This window comes from Mytilus galloprovincialis, chromosome 10 (genome assembly GCF_965363235.1).
Source record: "Mytilus galloprovincialis chromosome 10, xbMytGall1.hap1.1, whole genome shotgun sequence".
Taxonomy (NCBI): domain Eukaryota; kingdom Metazoa; phylum Mollusca; class Bivalvia; order Mytilida; family Mytilidae; genus Mytilus; species Mytilus galloprovincialis.
In genome coordinates this window covers 60,414,109-60,439,531 of record NC_134847.1, presented here as the reverse complement: position 1 = coordinate 60,439,531, position 25,423 = coordinate 60,414,109, and the positions used below count along the sequence as shown (strand labels likewise).

The 25,423-nt window shown below is 31.3% G+C and overlaps 1 protein-coding gene across 1 annotated transcript in view; it reads left to right on the top strand.

Moving 5' to 3' along the window:
- The window catches only part of LOC143048012 (synaptotagmin-12-like), a 40,511-nt gene that overhangs the window by 5,427 nt on the left and 9,661 nt on the right, over positions 1–25,423 (top strand). The window contains exons 2-5 of the mRNA XM_076221430.1: positions 20,662–20,852; positions 21,122–21,281; positions 23,311–23,446; positions 24,678–24,807. Coding sequence (XP_076077545.1) covers positions 20,685–20,852; positions 21,122–21,281; positions 23,311–23,446; positions 24,678–24,807 — 594 coding nt within the window. The 5' untranslated portion in view covers positions 20,662–20,684. The remainder of the gene's footprint in view (positions 1–20,661; positions 20,853–21,121; positions 21,282–23,310; positions 23,447–24,677; positions 24,808–25,423) is intronic.

Genomic DNA, 25,423 nt, shown 5'->3' with positions numbered 1-25,423 from the left:
TTTAAATTACAATTCCATTTTGTTTTATGGACGTCATTTAGAAATTTTATATCTCAGGTTTATTAATTGGTTAAAAAAACTTAATGAGTTTCGTGCATGTTATATGTAACACACATAAGCTCTCCATGCACAAATAGATTAAAGTATACTGTAAGTACTTCACAAGATCTTTTTTTCCCAAAACGTATTATTAAATGTTTGGTGGGAAATTTTTACTTTCAATATAGTCCACAGATTATGGACTTCAAATTGAAATATGAATATGCAAGACAGGGACAGAAATTTCGCCATGCAACATGGAACCTATCATGAACCACTCAGAGAATTATTACTAGGTCCTGTATTTCATATGCACTGAGATATCAGATCATAAGGGCATACGCTACAGTTTTGATCCCGTATTTAAATTTTGATGAAAATTTGCATGTAGGCTATTTTTTACCTGAATAAATTTAATATGTAATGAAAAATATACATTGATGTGCTACTTTTTGAGTAAATTGAGGTTCAAATTTCAAATATTCCCTAAAAATACGGATTTGTGGACGCATTTTTCCTTTCGATAGAAATACATAACTTTTTTTTAAAGATAAACACGATCTGTTTTTTGTTAAATTAAGAAATAATTCATGGAAGCCATAGATTGTTGGAAATTTACACATGGCCTGGTCCGTGATATTCGAATTTTATCCTGAGCGTTAGCGAGGGATAAAATTAACGAATATCACGGACCAGGCCATGTGTAAATTTCCAACAATCTATGGCTTCCATGAATTATTTCGATTCTAATAGGACAAATACGGTCATTAAAAAACTGAAGCGAGGGTGGGTATGCTGTGTGTGTGGCTGTTCTCTTTTACTCCCTGTTAGATAAAGCTCAAATATCTTTATGAATATGTAGCTTCCGTAGGTTATTTCGAGAATATCTGCTAGACAAAAATCCTTTTTAATTCTTTAAATTCTCAAACCCAACATTTGCCATTTATAATTTACATGTTTGTCTCGTAAGCTTCCGTCAAATCCAAAGTTGACATTTTGTATCTAAGGAGCCGCCATGTTGACTTGCTGAAATGAGTAAATATGCGAATAATGCAATAGAATAGAAAATAAAACAAACCCTACCTCAACAAATCAGTTTTAATACAATATCATACGAATTCCGATGGTTCACGTAACAGAAAACGTTCAACTTTAGCGGTTTCATTTGTATGACGTCATATTGTGAAATGACTTAAATGCGCCAAAAAGATTAATAGACTTTCGCGGAATTTTATTTAATTTTTATTTTGTTGATTTCTCCGAGCTCTTGTGCATTACTTCTTTTTTTTATTATGCATACGAATAAGAATAAAAGTTATTTTGTCTTTTTTAATTGCACTTTTTAAAACAATAAAATCGACAAAGGGTCTGCAAATAGGTTCCAATACATGTAGATTTACGTGGGAAGTATATTGTAACAGACATTGTTATGTATATCTCTGAGTCTGCGCTAAGTATATTTTATCGAGAATTTTATCACAGTGTTGTTTACAAAGCTAAAGAAGCACGTCATATTAGAATTAGTTGTAATTTGTGTGTTACATTGTATATAAATATTGCATAAATTTGTACATTTTATTTTTACAAATAACTCAAATTAATCAAATGATCATGAATGTAGGAAAAACCAGTCATTTTTTTGCTTACTCCTCGACGTAGACGCAGTCATGCTCATCGTCATTATAAATCACCTACACCTTATGATGTCTCTATTAATGACTTGCTGCCATTTATACAAAAGTCGTTAGGAATTAATCACATTAGCACGAAGAATTAAAAAAAATTGCACTATTTACGTTTTCATGAAAATTGGTACACATAATCTTCTTACGTATTCAAATCAAATGTCATTTTATAAAAGAGGGGTCCATAAATTCGTTTTTAAGTTAAATCGGTTTGAATGATAAATATAAGCCGAAAACTGTATCTTTTCCCGATAAGTCACCGTTTGACGTCGCGAAAATAACAATTTACGTTATCAACGTCATTACATCCCCTGTAACTGTATCGTATGTCCTTAACATTAACATCCATATTCAGAGAGCACTCGGTCCCGAAGTATACATCCCACACTACACAATTGACGCCCTCAATTGAATAAATACAACAGTAGTATACCGCTGTTCGATTAAGCAAGGGTTAACTGACGTTACAGGTAGGTGAAGGGATGACCACATTTATAGTCCCCAGTTTACCCTTAAAGTTTGTTTGACCATGTTGTTTTCTAGTTTAGGATTCCCTCTAATAAAGTCGCTTAGTAACTTTGTAACAGATACGAATTGTTTTTTTTTTTTGTGTATATAAATGACTTTTCATCGCAGTATTTAACTGTCCAGTAGATAACTTTACCAACGCATTAACTGCTTTCAGTAAAACTGCTTCTGGGATTAGATACATGCATTAAATAAAAGCTTTCTATGGAATATACTGCTGCAAATATATGGAGAAATACCATTGTGGGCCTCGATACTATTACCTCCCACACACAATTGTTTTAAAAAATACAATAAAAAATACTTCATAGTTCTTCAAGGTATATCCGGTTATTATTTGATTTCCATTTGACAAAATAACTCAATTAAAACAGTTTGAAATTGGCCTAAATGTTCTGACATCTATGATTTATTAAAAAAATCAACAAATACGTTTCCGATGCGAATTAGCCAGAGCTATTCTTGAATTTCATGATAATGTTAATGTGCTATCAATTTACACAATGCATAGAAGAAGCTGTCTTTTATAGAGATCGCTATTGTTAGTTCTTATTTTATAGAGTTGTTTTCGGTATTTATTTCATGTTTAAAATGGGCAATCGGAAATGTAACAACTAAGATGGGGGATGAAATGTATCCAGAAACAAGTTATTTAGATTGTATACCAAATGCATTAAAATATGTTAAGGTAAATTTATGTTTTGATTACTTTTATTTTTGTATTTCAAACAACTTAGTTTTGAGTTTTGGCCATCGGTGTCAGTGAATATGAAATGATTTGACGTACATCTTATGTACATGTATATAGTATAATTAGGTTGAAGCTAATTTGAACACAAGCGATATAATTATTGGAATGGGGATCATCGAATGAAATGGCGTTATCAATCCTATCACAGCAGTTATATTCTACTCATTATGAGCTCTTGATGTAGATAAAATGAACACAACAAAAGATCACTAGGAACATTGACCTGTACGACAATGGCGGTCTAAGGAGTATTGAAACCATTTCTGTTTTCACTAGTACATGTATCTCCAATTCCGTTTTATAGACAATAAACCCATTGAAAACAAAATGATTTTTACGAAGTCGGCTAACAAAGATTTACTCTATAAAACACATTGGTCAATGACAACACTCATGTTTTTCCATAAATAATAGATTTGTTGATTAATTACGAATTATTACAACCATTTTTTAGTTATGATTACCTAAGATTATTCACGTATCGATTGTGCAGCTAAAGAAATGACTTATCGACAAATCAGCTGACTTGTGTCTCTTATGATTACGTAACTACACTAACTACTTTCGTGATTATAATCGCACTAAATATGTGTTTTAAGTTTTGTCACACTGCAGCACCAATGATTGACTGAGATAAAGTGTCATTAAAACCATAACTTTCTATGAATTAACCATTCATCAATCTAAAATCTTCGATTCACTAAGGTGTTCTTCCTTCAGGCACAGATGGCTTTAGACAGGTTTGCAACTATAATAACTGTTTTGTTTTAAATTAAAGGTTCTAATGCGCGTCAACTTCGCCATTTATTTTTCCTTCCAAATTTTTAAATGCAAACGCCTCAGAATTTGCCCCAAAACTATAAACCTCAAACATGGAATTGATATAGAAAACTATAAATTGAATATAAACACTTATAATCTAGTTCTTCAAGGTAAATCGTATTGGATAGCGTAACCCAATTACAACAGTTTGATTTAGCGTAAGTGTCCAGACATACATGATATAAACGTTATCTCAAAGAAGTTTCCTTGCCTTTTAGAACTTTTTTTTATATCATGCTCATGTAAATGTTCTTTATCAAACAATCAATATCTTATACGTTTATGCATTTGTATAACATGTAGTTGTCTTAAGCTTTTTCAAAGATGTAACATTGATAATTTTTCAAGTATTTAAAAAATATATATTTTTTTGTCTCTATACGCGATACTTCAATTATTTTTAATCTTTTTTTCATAATCTCTGCTCAGTTTAGAGAAGTTACAAAAATGTGTGTTTTCTGTATTATTGGTGTCTCCTTTTCTGTCGGTGGTCTTGTGCATTCTATTTTAAAAAACCACGGGAGCTTACTTAAAGTGCGTTTGATATTTCATGTTCTGTTTACACAATGGTGGATATAAAAATATATAGAGAAATATTTTCATCATATAATGACTCTTTAAATATCTAAGGTTCACGAGAACTTCATAATATAAGTCTGCGCGTGTCTTTTAATATCGTGTCGTTGTGTATGATATCAACATGTTCAATGACATTTAAATATCAAGTCTATCTTATCTGTTCATTTCTTTTAATATTGTTTTGCATAGAGCCATCATACCTCATTAAAATCATCTGACTTATCAGAAAGCTTATATTAAGTTTGTGTTATAAATATAGCATACAAATATAGAAACTGTTGAACAAACTCAATGCATGATCTTTGGAAATTTAATTTTGCAGATTAATACATGTCATCAAACAAATGGAATTAAAGAATAAAATATCAAGTACACCTTTCCATGCGCCCATATTTGCAATTAAGATCTCTTGTTTAAGATTGCTGATGAAAAAATCAATGATATGCAATAAAGGTCTCACAGCAGACAGCAAACAGTATACAGTGGAGATCACTTCTAACCTCTCATTAAAAATGTTAGAATAATCTGTTATAGAACTATTCTAAACTGTCCTAGAACAGTTCTACCTATAACTGTTCTACCATTTTTTGACCAAATCAAATCTAGGTAGAACTGTCAGGGTAAGTTCTAGGGTAGAACTGTCTAAAATTGTTCTAGGTAGAACTGTCTAAAATTGTTCTAGGTAGAACTGTCCAAATCAGTTCTAGTCGTAGAACTGTCAGCAGAACTGACCAAATTAGTTCTAACCGTAGAAATGTCAGGAGAAATGACTAAATCAGTTCTAACCGCAGAACTATCAGCAGAACTATTTAAAAAAAACCGTAAAACTGATCAAACCTGTCAGGATTGTAGAACAGTTCTAAATGACGGTTATGGACACTTTCCGTAACGAGAAATGTTAAAACAGTGCTGTATTGAGATTTTTTTCAATAGATATCATATATTTTTTTAATTATTTACATTTAAGACAAAATTCTATTAATGCTGTTCTATGGATAGAACGGACTAAATCAATTCTAGCCGTAGAGCTGACAAAATCAGATCTAATCGTAAAACTGTTTTAGTAGTAGAACTATTCTAGCCGTAGAACGATTTAGCCGTAGAACGATCTAGCCGTAGAAAAAGGCAATAGTAGTATACCGTTGTTTGAAATTCATAAGTCAATTTAAAAAAAAATCAAATCCGGGTTACAAACTAAAACTGAGAGAAACTCATTCATTATAAGAGAATACCGACAAAAAAGAAACACTAAAATGCAGCAAACACAGAAACGAACTATAAGATAACAACTGCCATTCTCCTGACTTGGTACAGAACATTTCAAGACAAAACGAACACAGATTAGGTCAGTTCTACGTAGAACTATCTTAAGGTTGCACTTTGTAAATACAGCTGTTTCTGACAACACGCCTCTTTTGGGGAGAAATAGAATATTCATAGAAAATTAATTTTGTTTACATACTGGTTCCCAGTTATGCTCTCTGTGTTCCATATCGCAGAGACAGAACTGGGGAATGTTACCAGTAAATAAACACGTGCTTATTGTTTACATTGAAATCTGTGGTAACCTTTCATTCGAGGTAGGGGTAGTTAAGAAAATAAGTGTAAGTTTCAACTCTGAGAAGTTCGGGGCATATAAACGTTGAAAATATGCCGCACAGCCCTATATTTTGACCTTTGAAAAAAATTGTGGTGCAAATGAACTTTCAATTCTAGGATAAGATTTTTTTCAAAACTTCATAGTAAAAGTGGTACAGTTTTAACCGTAAAAGGAGTTCCTATGGGAAATTGCATTGTCAATATTTACAGAAATGCAACCTTAAACTCTTCTAGGGGGAAGAACTGACAGGATCAGTTCTAGGTAGAACCGACCAAATCAATTTCAGGTTAGAACTATTCTAGCTAGAACTGTCCAAAAGGTGTCAGGATGACAGTTCTTCTGATAGATTCTGACAGACTTGATGGGAGGTTAGAAGTGATCTCCACTGTAGATGTATAAAATGAGTATACTGGTATGCATAACTTATGAGATGTATGTATTGCTTATATTAAACCTAAAATGATGAAAACATACTGTTTCTTCTAGTTATAATAGTATTACAAGTTAGGAAAATGTTAACAAATGCTGTTTCTTTTTTATTTGCTCTTGACACATTTCTTTTTCTTTTTGTCGGGTCACCAAACAAATTGTATAATAGGCGCTTTCGGATATATGTGAATGTGTTATGTGTACTGTCTCATCAGCTATTTTTATTTTAAACCAAACCTGAAATTTTTCCATCTTTGTGAGAATGCATTTTGGCCTAAAAGTTTTGGATTTGCCATAAACATACACATTACGAGAGGAATACACATTGAAAAGTAAGATCACAAAAAAACTGAACTCCGCGGAAAATTCAAAAAGGAAAGTTCCTAATCAAATGGCAAAAATTAAAAGCTCGAACTCATCAAACAAACGGATAACAACTGTCATATTCCTGAACGATACCTATTGAGACAAAAAACATCTAATGAAATTTTAAAATCATAAGTTTAAGTAATTATGGAAACATTAATAGTTTCTTCTGGGACTATTATACTAATAGTATGGTTTTTTTTTCTCTTTTTGATAAAAGGAGGATAAGATACATGTTTACCAAATGGGCAATCAAAACAATAAACAATGTGCATACTGATAACATAAGTCCAGAAACACTACAAAACTGATAGTTGAAGAGCATTAAAATAAATATAAAACACCAAGGATTAATTAACACTCTATTTCTATATAGACCTGTTTTTAGCATTTCATCGTTTGATGGTTAACTTGCATTTGTTATGCATATAAAGAGGGAATTGAAGCAATATCTGAAAGCACGTAATATACTAAAACTTGATTTGTTTTTCTATCCATTTTGTTTGACAGGTTAATTGATAAGCTTTTAAATCTATTCTTCGTGCGTTCAGTATTATGTCATCAACTAGACAATCTTTCAGGATGAGTTGTATCCAGCTTTTGACATCCACAGACTGACCTTTACAAACGTACAAATATCATTAGTTCATATGAAGATACTCGATATCTGTATTGAGCTCTACTAGAATGCAGCTTTGTTTATTAGTTTTAAGTAATTAAGACCGATTTATATTTCAAAATGAAATGATCTAAACTTTTTTTTTACAAAATTAAGAACGAAATGTACCAAAGTTTGATAAAATCTCATACGTTTTGTTTATAAGGTAAAATTATGTACAGATTAAGTGAACATCAAATGACACGGTATAAAGCCATTTTTGAAAGAAATAAATCACTTGTTTAGTAAGTACCATTTTGCAATAATTATGTTCCATTTATAAACACAAACAAACAGTTTGGATCGAGTTCAACAATTGAAAAAGCCTTCTTCCATTAATTAGCTTTTAATCAATTATCCTTATAAACAACGATTCTCTTGCCCTTGGAACACACCAATGTCTATGTTTGAAGTTAGTATATATAACAAATGTATATCACGTATGTACTAACTTACATTGACACCAGTGATTTTAGTGCAGATCAATTTCGTTAAACACTTAGTTTTAAGATACGAGTTTGTACTGGAGTATGATTCTATTCCATGAAATCTATCGACAGATCAAAGAAGTTGCCATTTGTGGACTGTATTAAGTGAAATATTTAATGTTTATTTATTCAGTTGGAATAAAGTTTTGACTTCTTCAATTAAGTTGTCCACTAGATTACAAAAGAACCCGAGTTAAAGATAAAGACAGCAGTATGACAAAATATTTCAAAAAACCGTCAAGAAGACAAACAATTGTCAATGTCTACATGATACTGTACATATGAAAGGGCCTTAAACACGACCTTCATCCTACCTTAAATTATAAGGATATAGGTTGCGTCATTAAAGATCAGATGCACGAGTAAAACCATGTTCAGTAATAAAAAAAAAGGAAAGAAATTTTTTTCTAAGAAGTGTCATCATACCATTTTAGGTTCTTTTTCCAGTAATATTTTTCTTAGCAGCCACCATTAATCTTTTCTTCGAATCTCCTAATTTCATTTTCGTCCTGTTGGTAATATTATCAATTCATTTCTAGTACGATCCGAAATAACTAAAGTTTTTAAATAGTGATGTAACAGTATCCTATTGTTTTGAGCAAAATGTATCTATAAAACGAAAGAAAAAATGTGTAGTATCAGTACTGCTATGTTAAAAGTACATTTATTCTTTTAAATCACAATTCAATCTTCTATCATTTCTGAATAAAACTTCAGAGAGAAAAAAAAAACACGTTTTGATTGAAGACCTAACATTTAGGCTTTGTCATTTCTATATGTGATCGATAATGTGAACTGGTTATAGCACGATATCAGATTTGTTGGTCGATCACAAATGTCTGCTTTTATATAACTAATAACAAACCGTTATTTACAGATACAAATTTTACTTTAATATGCCTGAGGTAACCAAAAACAATATTACAGGAAATTAAAGTTTGCAATTAGTTCAAAAGTAAATTATGTTGTCTAAATATCAGGTCTCTACGAAGAAATATTTGTGGATTTTATGGTGTTTTTGTTGATGTTTAATTTGTCAATACATTTCGAGAAAAAAATAAACAATAGGTTTGTGCATACGGCATTTAAATGAGTAGGCACATGTATGGTTAATCATAGTGCATTAATAATACAAATCTCAAATCACATAAGAGAGAAGGTTAAATTCAGATGGGAGAAATGGCTAGATTTGACTTATATCGGGGACCGTCTCATTTCTTCTGTATTGACCGAAGAACTTTGATGTTGGTTTGTAATATATAAGGTAATAGTTTCTGTTATAAGTGATAGTAGTGTAATTTAAAACATACACGTGTCTGGTTAACTCCCTGTAGATGTTGATAAGGGGTGTGTGCGTACATGTAAGTACACAATAAGACCTTTAGAAAGATGAAAATAAATCTTCTCTTGCAAACTTATATTTAGAGCTACTGTTTCTGATTATATACAACGTTCACTGATAGCCGTGTATGACTCCCGTTTGAGATCAGATACGACACGAAAAGATAAAATGTCGGATGACTATAAAGTATCGAAAACAAAAAATCCTACCGTTGCATGAACGCAATCAACATAAAGATCAGGAATGGTCTGTAGAGGTATGTCAGTCCATTTTATCTAGTCGTATTACTGTTGTCATAATGTCATGACATATTCTGTTGTATCAGTTTGATATCGTAACCAAGGCCTGTGTTGTCTTTATGGTGATATGAGAAAGACTTGTTTGGCGTTTAGTCCAGACATGTCTTTCTTTCAGTTGTCTTTTCAGTGTCTGGTCACTGTCTGATCTTTGTCAGGTCGCATTCATATACTGAAACGCTGTCGGTACATATTCTGTCGTTTTTACCTCACAGAAGATAAACACAGGATCAGAGAATCAATTGACAACGTAATAATAGAAACGAATTTGACTGGATGCGGTTGGATCGGACGCTTCCCGAACAACACCTTATTGTTGTCGTATTTAATTAAATGACTTGACAGATTTTTGAGATAATAGATAACAATGAAATTTTAATCAGAAAAGTTCTTTCAAGGAATACAGTAAAAATCCTGTAGGCTTTTCTGAGGCTATATACAGCTGTTTTTGTGATCATGGATGGTTAACATGATTCGAATATACAATAAATGTTTCTTGTTGAATTGTTTGACCACGAGCTTCCCACTTAACAAGGTATCACGTAGAACGGTTGTTTCTAGCAATCATTTAGAAAGTAATATTTTTACATTGCTACACTCCTCTCTTGGAAAAATTATTGGTTCTCCCTGATACATTCTTGAGACTTAGTCATATATGTTCACCTTCTAACAATCATTCAGTCTTTTTTTGCTTTAACATGCACATTAAAACAGTTGATTAGTTGTTTTATAAAAGCGCAACAGACGATGCATTTAGATTCTATGAACTGATTCTTATTTCATTTGATTTCACGTTCATCATCTTCATTTTGCAGTCTTGAATATGAATAATTTACCGCAATTTATACATCCGTAAATCTTTGCCAAGATTAAAAAGAATTTTATTTAAATTCGAATAAATGAATATTATAAAAATTCCAAAAAGAAATGCGAAAAGTTATATAATGGGCAATCAGTCAAAAATATATATAATAGCCTGGATGGTTTGACTCTTATTCCTCTTTAACATCGTATATTTATTTTTCAAATGACTAATCATCAATTTCCGTTATTTGCAGAGTATATATTCTGATAATCTGTATAAAGCAAGGTGTAAATAAACTGACATTCTTAAATAGACTTGTTTAGGTGTATGCAATAAAAATAAACACGACTTTATAATGTTGTCATGCCATTATTCTTATAAACCGAAATGAGGCGACAAATTAAACGAAAGTTCTCAAAGACGTTAATAATTATTTGAAAACAGTTTTCTCTCTCAAATTATATATACTTTTTCGTGAGATTCTTAAACATAACATATACATAAAACTACACACCACAGTAAAACATGGTACTAAACATATAACTTATCACATAAAGAGTAATGATCGTAACAAACCTACCAGTCAAATAAAAAATCCTATCACTCAACACAATAGAAATCATCAAACTAAACTTACCCCCAACAATTCAGAGGTCCAAGTACCAAACCTGCAAATACGACTACTACTACAATAATCAAAGCATCAAACCAATACTTAACAAAATTAGTAATGATAGACAATACTCATTGATTGGGATTTGGGCTATTTTTATCAGCTGCGAGTACTCTTACATTGGTACTTTGTTGTTTTGTTATTCATTCTGGACCAATCTGACAGGTTTCTTTCTTACTGATTTTTACAGGTTCTTGGTGTTGCATCACATTCTCAGGATTAATGAGACAGGGTTGAGCGCTGGGAGCTGAGGCCCACCAAGTTCCTTTAGTGTCTTACCCATGCGCGGTACTCGTGATCTAGTAATTGTCGTTGGTTGCTGTCTGCCTTACAAATCTTTGTCATTATTATAGATGTGTATTATGTTAATCCAGCCATTTTTTGACATATTACCATACCGGAGCATTTTACTATAATGCATTTTACTATAAATTGTGGTTTTTGTCGTTATCAAAATGACGCACAGTGTGGCGAAAATTCTTTATTTTGCCATCTTTGCATGAGAGAGGACACATTTGAAGCTCTTTAGCAAAAATATGTGCCACAATTAAAAATCATAAATACAATATCATGCACAATAATGTCTAACTGTTTTATATAAAAATTTGAATTTTTGGATTATAAATATTTGACCATATAATATTTTCTTCTATGTCCATCTTAAGTATCTTTTATAATTTCCACGTTAGTGATTTGTATTTATAACAAAGGTTATAACGCACTGTTAATACACCATTTAAAGACCAGACGATCTATATGGAACTTGATATGTTAACCGATATTTGTAAGATTTCTTGTGTATCATTTGGAAACCATTTGATAGTGGGAATCTTGTAATTATTAGCAGCAGCTTTTTGTTAAGTAGTTGTTGAAACGGGTTTATTTAAGATCTATTCGTCTGAAAATGACATAAATGTTAACACTGAAAATTTATAGATGAATTTAAAATAGCAAATACTTTTCCTTACATTATTGATTTAGCTTATCATAGCGATATTAAGTTTATTTTTTTTTGTATATCATTGAACACAAGTACAAACACGGTGGTAATATGGATATTTATGGACATATTTTTTATATTATGATAATTGAGGCCATTGACCAGTCTAAATATTTGTTATATTCGAAGTTTCATTTTTACGTTAACTATTTGAAGTTAAGATTAAAAATTTATTCTTCTTCAATGTAAAGAAGTGTTTTTTAATCAAACATTATTAATCCACGATTTTCTTGTAATTTCAGGAATATGAAAATTGTTATAAATTCATTTGATGTGTTTCAGGTTTTGATTTTGCTCTCGATTTTGGACTTGCACTTTTGAATTTTCCTGAAGGTTAGGTATTTTCGTTGTTTTACTTTTTATTAATACGCGCATTGTAGAAGTATAATGCATACCTATTCATGATTTAGACAGTATCAATTAGATAGACAAGAAGTGCAATATGTACCTCTGTATGCCCCCGTTCCGAATCTAGGGTTCAGTTTGATTAATTGATGCAAATTTCGTCGCAGTTTCCCCCAAAAAACGTTTGTCACTAATCAGAATTACCTGAAATTTTTATAAACGTCATGTTGCCATATTTTATCATATGATGCGTGCGTAAATCCATCTCTTCACAACTTCTGGTCACAGGCCACTTATACATCATGAATGATTGTCGTTAGTGAGCAATAACGTTCCGACTTCTTGTTTCTTGTACATTATTTGTTCCTTTATTCTGGCTATTTCACTCCTGTTTTTGATATACATTATATTACGATGCTTTAAACCATTATTTACCCATTGCAAATCTATTCTTATTAGTAAATCGCGCTAGATGTAAGAAACCAAATTACTGTCTTTTGTTCATTGACAGATCATGTTTCCAATTTCCCGACATCTAATGACAATTCCGAGTAAATTCTGAGGAGCTTTTTGATTGAACATATCATTTTACCGCTATCAGGTCATATATTTAACACAATTATGACCCGGTTAAAGTTCTGTACGAAACTGTCCATTCTTTATCATAAAAATATAATCTGACTCTTTAAACACAACAAACATGTTACAGAAAAGAGCATTATTCTTGAGTTTTAACAATATTTTACTTTTATTGAGACGAAGTGAAAATGTAGTCGGTTTTGCAGAAGTTGACCACAGATATTTTTGAATACATATTGTCTTATAAGGTAAAACTTATTGCATTATTATGCTATTTAGATGTAGTCATCACATTGGTTCCATTGAAGTGTCTCTTTTTTTAATTTTGATATTGTTTGTTCAAAAGGCCACACGTTCTTCCTTTTCCTAGTAATTTCAAATGGTCTTGTTTTTCTTTCGTCTACAAAAGATTCCATGCACAGATACCATACGTGTTTGTGTAAATGTGTAATGTAATGATATGAGTTGTGATATGTCCCTTTTGTCAACAGCTTTAATGTTTACTTGAAAAGGTTCTCTCGTTGTATTAATACAACTGAAGAAAGTAAATCTGAGATAAGTTCTTTTTTATATATAGTCTAAACTAAACCAATTAAAATGTTTTATTTCAACCAAACATCTATACTGCTGTTATTATACTACATAACATTTAATTATAGCAGTTGTGAGTTTTCATGTAATTAGTTTTAAATATTTTAAAAACGATTTATTCTCAACTTTCAATCCTTTGAGTATGCGTTCCAAGAAAACTATCTTCTTGAAGATTTGTTATGAAACGAGTTTGTAATCAAATAGTAAATTGAAGGAAATCATAAAAAGAAGACATTTCTCTTTTGGAAATAATTGAATTTTCCATGTTTATCCATTGGATTATATAATTACGATTACAATTCTGTTGAACTCGTATTTGATGAATTGACAGACATTAAGAATTTATTCCTTTACAAATTTTTTTATGCATACTTAAAGAAATAAAAAGCTGAATTAAGTCTTACTGTTTTGACTCCGTGTATTCATAATTCAAATGAAATAAAATTGTACACAAAATGTTTTTTTCTTGGAAATTATTAGATTTTTCATATTAATTGGATTATATGATAACGATTGCAATTCTGTTGAACTCTTATTTGATGAATTGGTAAAAATTAATAATCTCTTCTCGTACTAATTCTTTTATGCATATTTAGAAGAGCAAAGGTATAATTACGTTTTATTGTTTCGGTTCCGTTCATTCGTAATTCAAATAAAATAAATGAAAAAAATAGTTTTTGTTTAAACAATTATTCGATTTTTATTATTAATTGGATTATATGATTATGATTGCAATTCTGTTGAACTCTTACTTGATGAATTGACAGACATTAAGAATCTTTTCTAAGACGAATCCTCGTGGAAATATTCAAAGAAAGTTAAAATTATGATTTAAAAGTCTTTTTGTTTTGATTTTTTATTCTTCTTTTTAATATTTTTTTCCCACATAACGAGTATATCTGTGACAAATCTCGGAAATATTCATTTGATTTTTGCTCTTTTCAAAACTAAAGGGCCTAATAGATCTATGTACCTTGTTATACTTATAGGTTACTTGATTGTATTAGATAATACCTGGTAGAATGACAAATAGACTTATACAATACAGTTTGTTTTCCAATTCCAATTATTCTGTGACAAATTCTATCATTACTGTATTATATGGTTATTACACTGCAAAACATTGTTGTGCAACAACAGATTTTAACATGTTTTATGCATGTCGATAAAATACGTATAAATGTTATGCACTTTATCTTAATCATTTGTACTAAGAGGTCTTAGAAAAGCTAATACTTAAGTTAATGCATTACAGATGTGTTTATCATCGTTTTATTGTGTTTTGTGTATCTCTGATAATAAAATTATTTGTAAATCTGATGATATATAGAAACAAGGGTTCCTTGATGCATCTAAAAGCAAATGACACTAATTTCGCTGAGCATGTAGACTATCAAAATAAAGCTGTTTACCATGGCGTTGTCAGTTTATTTTGGACACTTGAGTTTGAGTGTCCTCTTGGTATCTTTGGATTCCCTTTTGCCCTTTAAAAGCCATTTCACTGAAATGTCTACCAACTTATATTGTCATCATCATCAGCAACTTATCACGACGGGTGCCACATGTGGAGCAGGATCTGCTTACCCTTCCGGAGCACTCGAGATCACCGCTAGTTTTTTGGTGGGGTTCGTGTTGGTTATTCTTTAGTTTTCTATGTTGTGTCATGTGTGCTGTTGTTTGTTTGTCTTTTTAATTTTTAGCCATGGTGTTGTCAGTTTGTTTTAGAATTATGAGTTTGACTGTCCCTTTGGTATCTTTCGTCCCTCTTTTATCAATGTCATATGTTATAAATCATATCACCAGACCAGAGTACGGATTAACTCGGTTATGAGTCAAGGAATTTTTCTAATTAATTTTTTATTCACTGATATTTGCCTTTACCTTTTACATTCAATACAATTGTATGTTTTGTTTTTTATTGCTTTTGACTACTTATAAAAATATGAATACAACTGATCATTAATATTCGCCATGTGAATTAATATCTGAAACTATTACCATATAGCGTGGGTCTGTTCTTGATCTTATTGAAGTATATAACTTTTAATTAGAATATGAGGCTAGCATAGCTTTGAAAGCTATTCAATTATCTAATAATGGTGTTGATGCATGAATATGATATCGACTATTTTAGTTTTTGCAGACATCCGTTATTTTTATTTTAAAGGCAGAACAAAATATTTATATTCGATAAACATAAAACATCGATTCATTACAGTGGATATTACATTTGTGTATTCAATTTTTAGACCTAACTCACATGTTTAGAAATTTTGCTTTTCATTAGTAGAATACTCGGATAAAATATTCAGAAATATAAAAAACAAAAATATATGTTACAATACAAAGTACCACATAAAACATTTTGAAAATGAAATGTCTACCTTGAACAATAATCTGATTCAAATCAGATCTCTTTTTCGTTCCTCAGTTTTTCCAATCCCACATTGCATGAGTCTGAAAATTGACTAACACTCTGAACATATCTGAGGATTTTGTTTACTACTCGGCCTTTCGATTATGTTAAGGTCAATATAATCATTTAAGTATAATATGTGTTTACTTGTTGTATGGAATAAGGTTTTGTAGTTGTACTTCTTCAATATAACTTGGTATGGCAAAATTGTGGTTTAAAATTAACTGAAACATTGGTGGCTTTACATATTTTAATTTGTCGAGATTTTTTTGTGCTCTTACCTGCAAATGTTTTTTGTAATTGACAATTAAAACATGCAACCTTTCGGACAACGAATACAAAAATCAGAATAAAGTGTTCCCGAGTTATATATGCAAAAGACAGATGAAAGATACCAGAGGGATATTCAAGCTCATTATTCGAAAATTAAACTGAAAACGCTATGGCTAAATAACTAAAATACTTCAACCCACAACACGCATTTGAGACGTAATACGAAGCAGAAGAACGAACATTAGAAATAAATGGTAAACCTCTTAACTATTTGTACAACCTTTTGTGAAGTCGGTTTTTCTAGTTTGTGAATTATAATCATTACATAAAATGTTTTCTCGAATGTCCTGTACCAAGTCATGAATATGACAGATGTTATCTAATAACCGTTTCTATGTATGTTGCATTGTCGTTTGGTTTTTGTTGCACTTCAGTGTTCTGTTGTTACGTTGTTTTCCTCTAATAGTTCATGTGTTTTCCTCTAACAGTTGGTGTGTTTACCTCGATTTTAGTTTGTAACCCGGATTTGTTTTCTTTCAATAGATTTATGACTTTTGAACAGCGGCATACTACTGTTGCCTTTATTTAATTTCCCAAAAAGCTTAAAACACAACTGCGGTTCATTTCTGTAATATCTATAAGATGATGAAAAGCATAATTCCAGCCTGTTCCTCATTTCCTCCACAAAGTTACTAATGAGGTTGCTGTAACTTAAAGATAAGTCTAAGACTTTGTTCTTTTGGGGCTAATTAAACACGTTTTATTACTACTAATTATATTTATAAATTTCGTACAATTTGGAATATCAGTAATATGTTTGGGTTATTAACTAGGTCCCACGCATTCTCAGTTCCATTTCATTGTAGAAAAATGAAACTATAAGATCGTTTTGTTTTAGACTTCCTCAATATTATCGTCATCATTTGACAGTACTGAACGTTTGTTTGCTGCCAGGTTATTTGGGATATTTCTGAACGTTATTTTTTTTCTCCCTTTAAATGATTTTATGGAGCTATCTTATGCAGAAATGGTATTGTAATAAAGCAATTATATTTGTCTTTGATATGAATCTTAAACGGCTCCTAAGTCTATATAAAAAGCCATAAACAAACTCCATACAAAAGTGACGGAAGAAAGGCTAAAACAAAATTTTATACTAAAATGCTCATATTGAAGAGAAGAAAGTAGTTATAGGGTGACATATGACTTATAGTCTATCCTGTCATGTGTGTGTAAAGAAGTGTACAACATTATTCATCGTGATAATTTGTTCTTTGCAATTGAATTGTTTTATTCAACTGTGTTACTTTTACCGCTTCTTAGGAAATTAAACTGTCTAGTCGAAGCGTTCTTGGCACGATGTCTACTTAAAAAGTATAAATAAAACTCAATTACAACCGACTTTCCCCCTGTTGTAACACAATACGAAAGATATAACCTATATCTCTAAGGAACCAGTAAAAAGGCAAGTGATGCATTATTATAAATTTTTTTTTAATGAGGTTGATATAATGTTGTAGCAACCACAGAGATATGATGTTCACCGAAATCAACGGCTGATGTTGAAGGTCGAGTCTCCGGGTTTGATAAATCTTAGTATCAACTAATATCAGTTATAACTAAATGGTTCCATATCCAATTTTCTAATTTTTGCTGAAGATATGTTACTGCTCTCTATTTTTATACTAAAATATTAGCGATTTGGCAGTTACTTACTTATATAAAATGAAATGTTCAATAACAAATACTTAAAAAAGTAACACCGAAAATAAAGAAGAAGAAAAAACTTGAATTTGCATAACGTTATCAACGTTGCCTAGAAAAATTACTTTTTATGTAAACGTTAGTTGTACCAAACTTATATTACCCTCTTAATTTTTAAATTATTGTTGTTTTGAATATAAATTAAATGCATACAAAAGAAAATTTGAAATAACTGTATGCCAATAAGATGACAGAAATTATTTACTAATATCACATATTAGCAATGTGCACTCTTTATAAGGGAAAAGTCGTATATTTTCTTAAATATGTAAAATTGACTTATTCCTTGAAAACACACTTTTCAATTATAACAAAATTGTAGAATGCTTCTACTAAATATTTTTCTTCTTAAAATGATAAATGGGCTTTGAGTTAATGTTTTCGAACATGAATGACCGGAATGATTTAGTGTACTCATAAAGTGCCTTCAAGTAATGACATATATATGTCACTGTCAAATTGCAAAATCTTCAATCAAAGTTCTTCCGCTGACAATTTGAACAACTCTCAATTATCAAATAATTGATGCTCTTGTGTTTCAATCGATAACAGTAGTTAATCAGATTTGTACCCTTCAAAGGTAAAACAAAGCGAAAAATAATCCCCCAGTTTATTGAACAATGGATCAAATTTCGTCACAAACGTTCATCTTCTTAAGATATATCATACGAATAAGGAGCTAGAGCTGTAACCGACGTGATTGTACTGTCAATTAAAAGAAAAGTGACAGCTTAATCAGAAATAAGACTTTGGTAATTTGACTGATAAAATGGTTGATATTTGACCACACTTATTTAAGAATCATACAAATCTTCTTATCTTAAAATTAGGTGGCAATTATACCATGCATTCTCTGTAAGAGAACAAATTGGAAAATAGGTTCACTGATTTGATAAAAAAAACACATGTAAACCCAAAAAGCAGGGGTATGATGAGCGGCACTGCTCGGCAAACAATTTCTGTTAATCAGTATGATGACACAATTGGGACACACTCATGCTCATATTTCAGTTGTGATCTCACTATGTAGAGATTTTAAATAGTTTCCATTAGTTTAGTTTGTAAGTTTTGGGAAGATTAAAAGCTTGCCATATTGCTTACACACCTGTATATATGATTGACAAAAAAGTATGTTGACTTTCAGGTGTCTTTTCGTTATTGCCTGTCTCATTGACGTTTATCTCACACCTTATTGATCACCGATCCCAGTAGCAAATACGGATTTGTGTTGCTAAAATTTCCTGTTACAATTTTTTTTTAAATTATTTGAAATTAAGGAATGTATCTCACTCATGCAAAACTCTTGATTCCTTGTCCGGCTTTGACTATATATTTTAGTTCTTTTTGGTTTATAGCTCTTCATCCTTTTAATAACCTTTGAATTTTCAAATATTTTGGCCTCGATCATCACTGAAGGGACATTGATTGTCGAAATGCGTATCTGTCTAGAAAAATTGGTACCGTTTATGTTATTATTGAAAACAAAGGTAAAAACAAAACCGAAAAACTGTATCTTTCGTTAAATCTATAAATAGATTACTGATGTTCTGAGTGTCAAGCATATAATTAACTCCATGCAACCATTGTATTGATTAAAAAAATGGAAAACAACACGTTTTATAATTTATTGCGTCCCAGTCACAGCTTGTAACTTGTAAAGATGCGTACTTGAGCGCTGTTTGGTATCAAACTTGAACAAAAGGAGAAGTCTTTATACCTTGTATAATATACTAGCAACCTCTTTTGACATCGATTTAGTCTGAATAAGTTTTTAAGGTCATAATGAACGATGATCTTCACAATGTATTAGGAAACGGTTACCCCGAATTTGTTTTTAATTAACACGTTGTTCGGTGTTTTTCGTGCATATTTTAGAACTCTTTTCTTAATATTTTTCCTCTTGTTTTGAAATTATCAACCAGTCATATTGTTAAATGAAACCTTATATAATAGCTTACCAAATAGTAAGGTTTTTTGCTATTTTATACCGTATTAAGCTTGTTCTGTTCAGAATATTGAGAAATTAAAGGGGACCGGTTATGAAATTGAATAAAATAGCCTGTTAAGGGTTGAAATATAACTTTGCCCAGGACAGAATGAAAATCAGTAATCTGCAACACAAATTACAGGAAACAATTGTGTACAAAAGTGACAAAAGCACGCAAAGTAACAAATGGACATGATTTGCCCCTCTGAATACCCAATTAAATGGCAGTTCTTTAATTGTTTTCAACATGTTGATTGTTGCTGTTAACGTGCACGTTCAAAGACACATGTTTCATAATTCAACCAAAAAAAACATTGCTTGTTACTAATCATGGAAGTGGTATGGACATTCTACTTCTAAATCATTTGGTCTCTGCTGGAGAGTTGTCTGATTACCAATTATCTCATACCCTCATGATTATACCTTCCATCATTTCATATATAAGAAAAGAAATTAAACTTTATTATATTTGTTTACAAAATAGATTTACGCACTGAAACAGGAAGTGTCCTCAGGTTGGGAAATGTTCTCATGATATGAAATAATCAATCTTAATATTATTTGTAAGCTGCATCATTCATAGTCTAAACAAATGAGTCATTCATACCCCGATTACTAATAATAATCTATATTTCTGTGCTGTAGGTTGATGTAGAGATATTGGGAGTATGAGTGACGCTAGAACAGCACTATTGGTGATCGCATTATGTATTGTTGTCGCTATTATTGTTGCCATCTTGCTGAGGTTGTTTGGAACATACCGGCTGACTCACTGTTTTGCAAGTGGCGAGGAAAAAGATGTATTGACGCAGCATGATCAATTCAATGGATACATGGTAGGCACTTGTATTACATAACTTGTACTTTAAAAAAATATTATTATTCCTTTTATGAATGTTTGAGTTTTTTCATTAATTGTTTTAATAGTTCTCGAAATAATTTTAAAACATTAATTTATCAGCCTATTTCGGCTGTGCTTATTTCACATTGAGTCATTTTTAAGTCAATCTATCTTTACTAAAATTCACTTTTCTATTTTTTGACCATGAAAGTGATATTCATTTACTAATTCTGCTAAATCAATGAATTAATTGCAATATTTTAGGTTAATTCTGAATCTGATTTTGTACTTGATCCGAGCGGAAAGTTTGTTCAGTATGACACAATACAAAAAGATCCCCGGTATGGCCAGCCGGATAGATATTCACCACCATTAGATGAAAGTTCAAGAAGTAGTCCTGTGTCTGTAAGCAATGCATCAATCGGTATGTTTCAATTTATTACAGGCTTCAAAATTAAAAAAAGAAAAAAAACAAAAATAGCAAACTCCGAAATATATTCAAAACGGAAAACCAATAGTCAAATGCTAAAATCAAAAGCTCAAACACATGAAACGTATGATAACAACTGTCATATTCCTGACTTGGTACAGGCATTTTCGTATGTAGTAAATGGTTAAACCTGGCTTAACATTCCTTGCATATATCAATATTTGTACAGTACCAAACTGTAATAAAAATGCATCTTATATAAAAACAATTAAAACATCACGTTATACATTTTATGAGTCCAAATTTTTTCTGAATGGACTTTCATCGGGAACACTCAAAGCCAAATATTTGAAAACAAATGTAGAGCTATATGACAAAAAGATGCAAAAAAAAACTATTGATCTAAGATCATCTTTGCTGACGGAGTTGAAACCTAAGTTTCTTTATAATTTCAAAATTGTAAACGGACAATTTAAAAAAAATAAAAATCATGTCTGTACCGAAGTACTGACTATTGACCTGATGGTATCATCAGGAACTGATAGTCCATCAGCAAAGGTATTGACCCAGTGCTGACGAAAAAGAAAACAACATGTATAAATTTCATGCTTCTCAAGGCTGAGTGCTTACCTTATTTACCTCAGCAAGAGAACACTTTATTACATAGTTTCTAGTAACTAATTGAAAACAAAATATCATTTATTGTAAATTGTAAATCCTATGATCAGTTTTCAGTAATAAGACAATTAACAAACGAATGAACGAATTTTCTTAATAAATTCGACAATATGTAATCCGTTTACTCGATAACTTTATTGTCGATATATTATATTTTGTTTCCCTCAAACACTTTCTAGCATTATTACATATAGAAATTAATCTTCGCCGTAAAGCAATCATAACTTTTATTAATTTTGTCCCGAATTCATAAATATCAGTTATGTATTCAGAGCTGCATAAGTGTAAATGGTCTTCCTTTCTTTCCTCATTAGCGGGTCACGTTGGTAGTAACAAAAATTGCAAATACCTATACACGAAACTGTACTTGATAATACTAGAGTAACACAAACATATATTTCTACCTGACATATTTTTTTTTAACTTTTTTGTGTTTTTGAGAAACCATTTCAGTTAAATTTTTAACATTTTGAGGGGCTTTATAGCCAGTCAATTACGTTTAAAAAACAGAGGTACTCGTCTATTCATTTATTCAGCTTGAACATTACAAATAAAGGCAACAGTAGTATACCGCTGTTCAAAACTCATAAATCTATGGACAAAAAACAAAATCGGGGTAACAAACTAAAACTGAAGGAACCGCATTAAATATTAGAGGAGAACAACGACACAACATTAAAATGTAACACACACAGGAACGGACTAAGCATTAGACAACATCCGATGAGAATAACCAATATAACATCAAAACCAAATACATGAATTTGGGATAGAAAAGGTACCGTGACACGTCTTATAGTAATGTGAATTCACACTCAAAAATAGGAGAAAACAAACGACACAACGGAAACACAACGTAAAAATGTTACACACACAGAAACGAACTATGATATAACAATGGCCATTTTCCTGACTTGGAACAGGACATTTTTAAAGAAAAAAATGGTGGGTTGAACCTGGTTTTGTGGCATGTCAAACCTCGCACTTTGATGGCATTGTTAAATATAACATTAAAATGACAACATAATAATATAGGACTACAATACAAATAAATAGCAGAACGTATTAGGCATAGAAACACATGAATAATAGATAACAAAAGGCATCAGGTTTAAAATTCATTACGTCAAAAACGCGCCTCGTCCAAACAAGACTTACCAGTGACGCCCATAACCATCATAAAACGCGATACCATGGTCTACGAATGCTTTTAAAAGTACTGATAGAAAACACACAAATATTCCCGTTTTTAGTATTTGAAAATTAACGGAACTTCAATACAATATTATCCTCATAATTTTAAATCACAAACAAATTTTAGAATTGTAGTTTCTTTATTATTCAGGTTCTGAAGTTGAAATTCCACAAGGCTTACGGCGTGCTGAATCATGTGAAAGTGTAGCCTCTGATTCTTCTGTACTGGAAATGCAACCAGACATGCCAAAGATAGGTCAAATGGAGTTTGCCTTAGAATATGACAGGTATGACACCTTTGTTAGAAACACAAATATATATAAACTTTTAAACAAACTTTTGTACATGGCATACAGACCCATTAACACCTGGGAAAACTATCAATAACAAAACAAATGGAATTTGAGAGAAAAAAGAAGAAAAAAATTATAAAGGATCTCCAAAGATCCAACGTTTGCAATCGTATATCCCGGTTGACGGTCACCCATTGTTTCTATCTAAATAAAGTCAAACACCGGTACCGGTAACGTTCTAAATCGTTGGTCCAAAGTGTTGCTTATAATATGATTTGACTACTTACAAGACTCACAATTTCCATCCCAGTCATGAAATGAAACTGATTAAGGGGGACAACGTTATGTTTAAAAAAAAAGTAAAGTACAAATTGCTTACACTGGTATAAATATTGATATTGACAAAATAATATGAAACAACATAGAAATAAAGTCAACAGTAGTGTATCGCTATTCAAAGGTCATAAATCGATTGAGAGAAAACGAATCATAGTTACAAATTAAAACCCAGGGAACCACACCAGCTATAGGTGGAAAGCAACTGACCAACAGAAACAGAAACAAGAAAAACCACCTACATACCAAGAATCAGACTACAAGTATTTGATTACAACTGGCAAATTCCTGACCAAACGTTGTTTATAATAGTTATCAAAGGTACCAGGATTATAATTTAGTACGCCAGACGCGCGTTTCGTCTACATAAGACTCATCAGTGACGCTCATATCAAAATATTTATAAAACCAAACAAGTTCAAAGTTGAAGAGCATTGAGGATCCAAAATTCCAAAAAGTTGTGGTTATAAATTTGACTAGTGTTTGTCATAACTTAGTCACCAAGCAATGACGTTGGTATGTGCCGAGATATTATGATGTGTAGTATGTAAACACTTTTTCTCGCTAAAGAGGAGGCAGTTGGGGTTCGGAGCAAATAAGGGTAAACACGGAGTCAGAATGTTTCCAGTAAGATTAAAGTCTCCCAGCGTACTATTAATAAGCTCGTTGAAAAATCTGTTTTGTGATCAGTCTACTAAAACTCCGTGTTTATATTCATACCATATCAACATGGCCTCGTCCTGATATGGAAGTTTTATTTGCCACCGGGCGTAAAATACTAATTTATTGTCACCTTCTACCTAATGATCACAAATGTCTGTTTAAAATCTACATATTTTTATTCCATAAGAATTTAATTGAAAGGTGTGGGTTTGTTTGTTTTTTACAGGGAAGTATCTGAACTGGTAGTTAGTATTATACAAGCAAGAGACCTTACACCAAACCAATACTCGGGGTCGCTTGATACTTACATCAAAGGAACCATATTACCGAATACATCTACTACATTCCAAACAAAAGTAAGTCCAACAAAATGTGTCCTATGATACTCTCTTGGGTTGATAGTCATCCAGCAGTGGTATAGACCCAGTGCTGTATTAATGAAAACTGCACTCTATAAATTTCATGCGTTCGAAGCACTATTCTGGATTTACCTTCACTATTAACGTTCAGAGCCAAATATTAAAAGTCTATGATGTATAAAAACATTTTTAGATATTCTTTGATTATTACTGTTAACGTCATATTATCGACACTTCATTTGATATAACGAAACTCAAAGAAATTTCTCAATATATTCATTTTATACTAAACCGTTAATTGAATATATAAACAAAAGTTATCCAAAAATTCTTGCATATATTTCTCCATCAGTAATTTATTTCATCTTATTGCCAATTTATTTGGTATTTGACTCTGCGAACCAATTTTGTGTAGGGGTGTGCGAAACAATTAAAATAAAATTGGACACAAATATTTGTATGAACAAAAATAACGGGTGATTCAGATAAACATATTCATCCCTACCTAAACTCGAAAGTGCAAAAATCAATTTTAAGACAAAATTCCAGACCCATTTTATTTTATATTCCCCCAAAACATTCACGTTTTTGGACGTAAGTACTGTTTATCTCT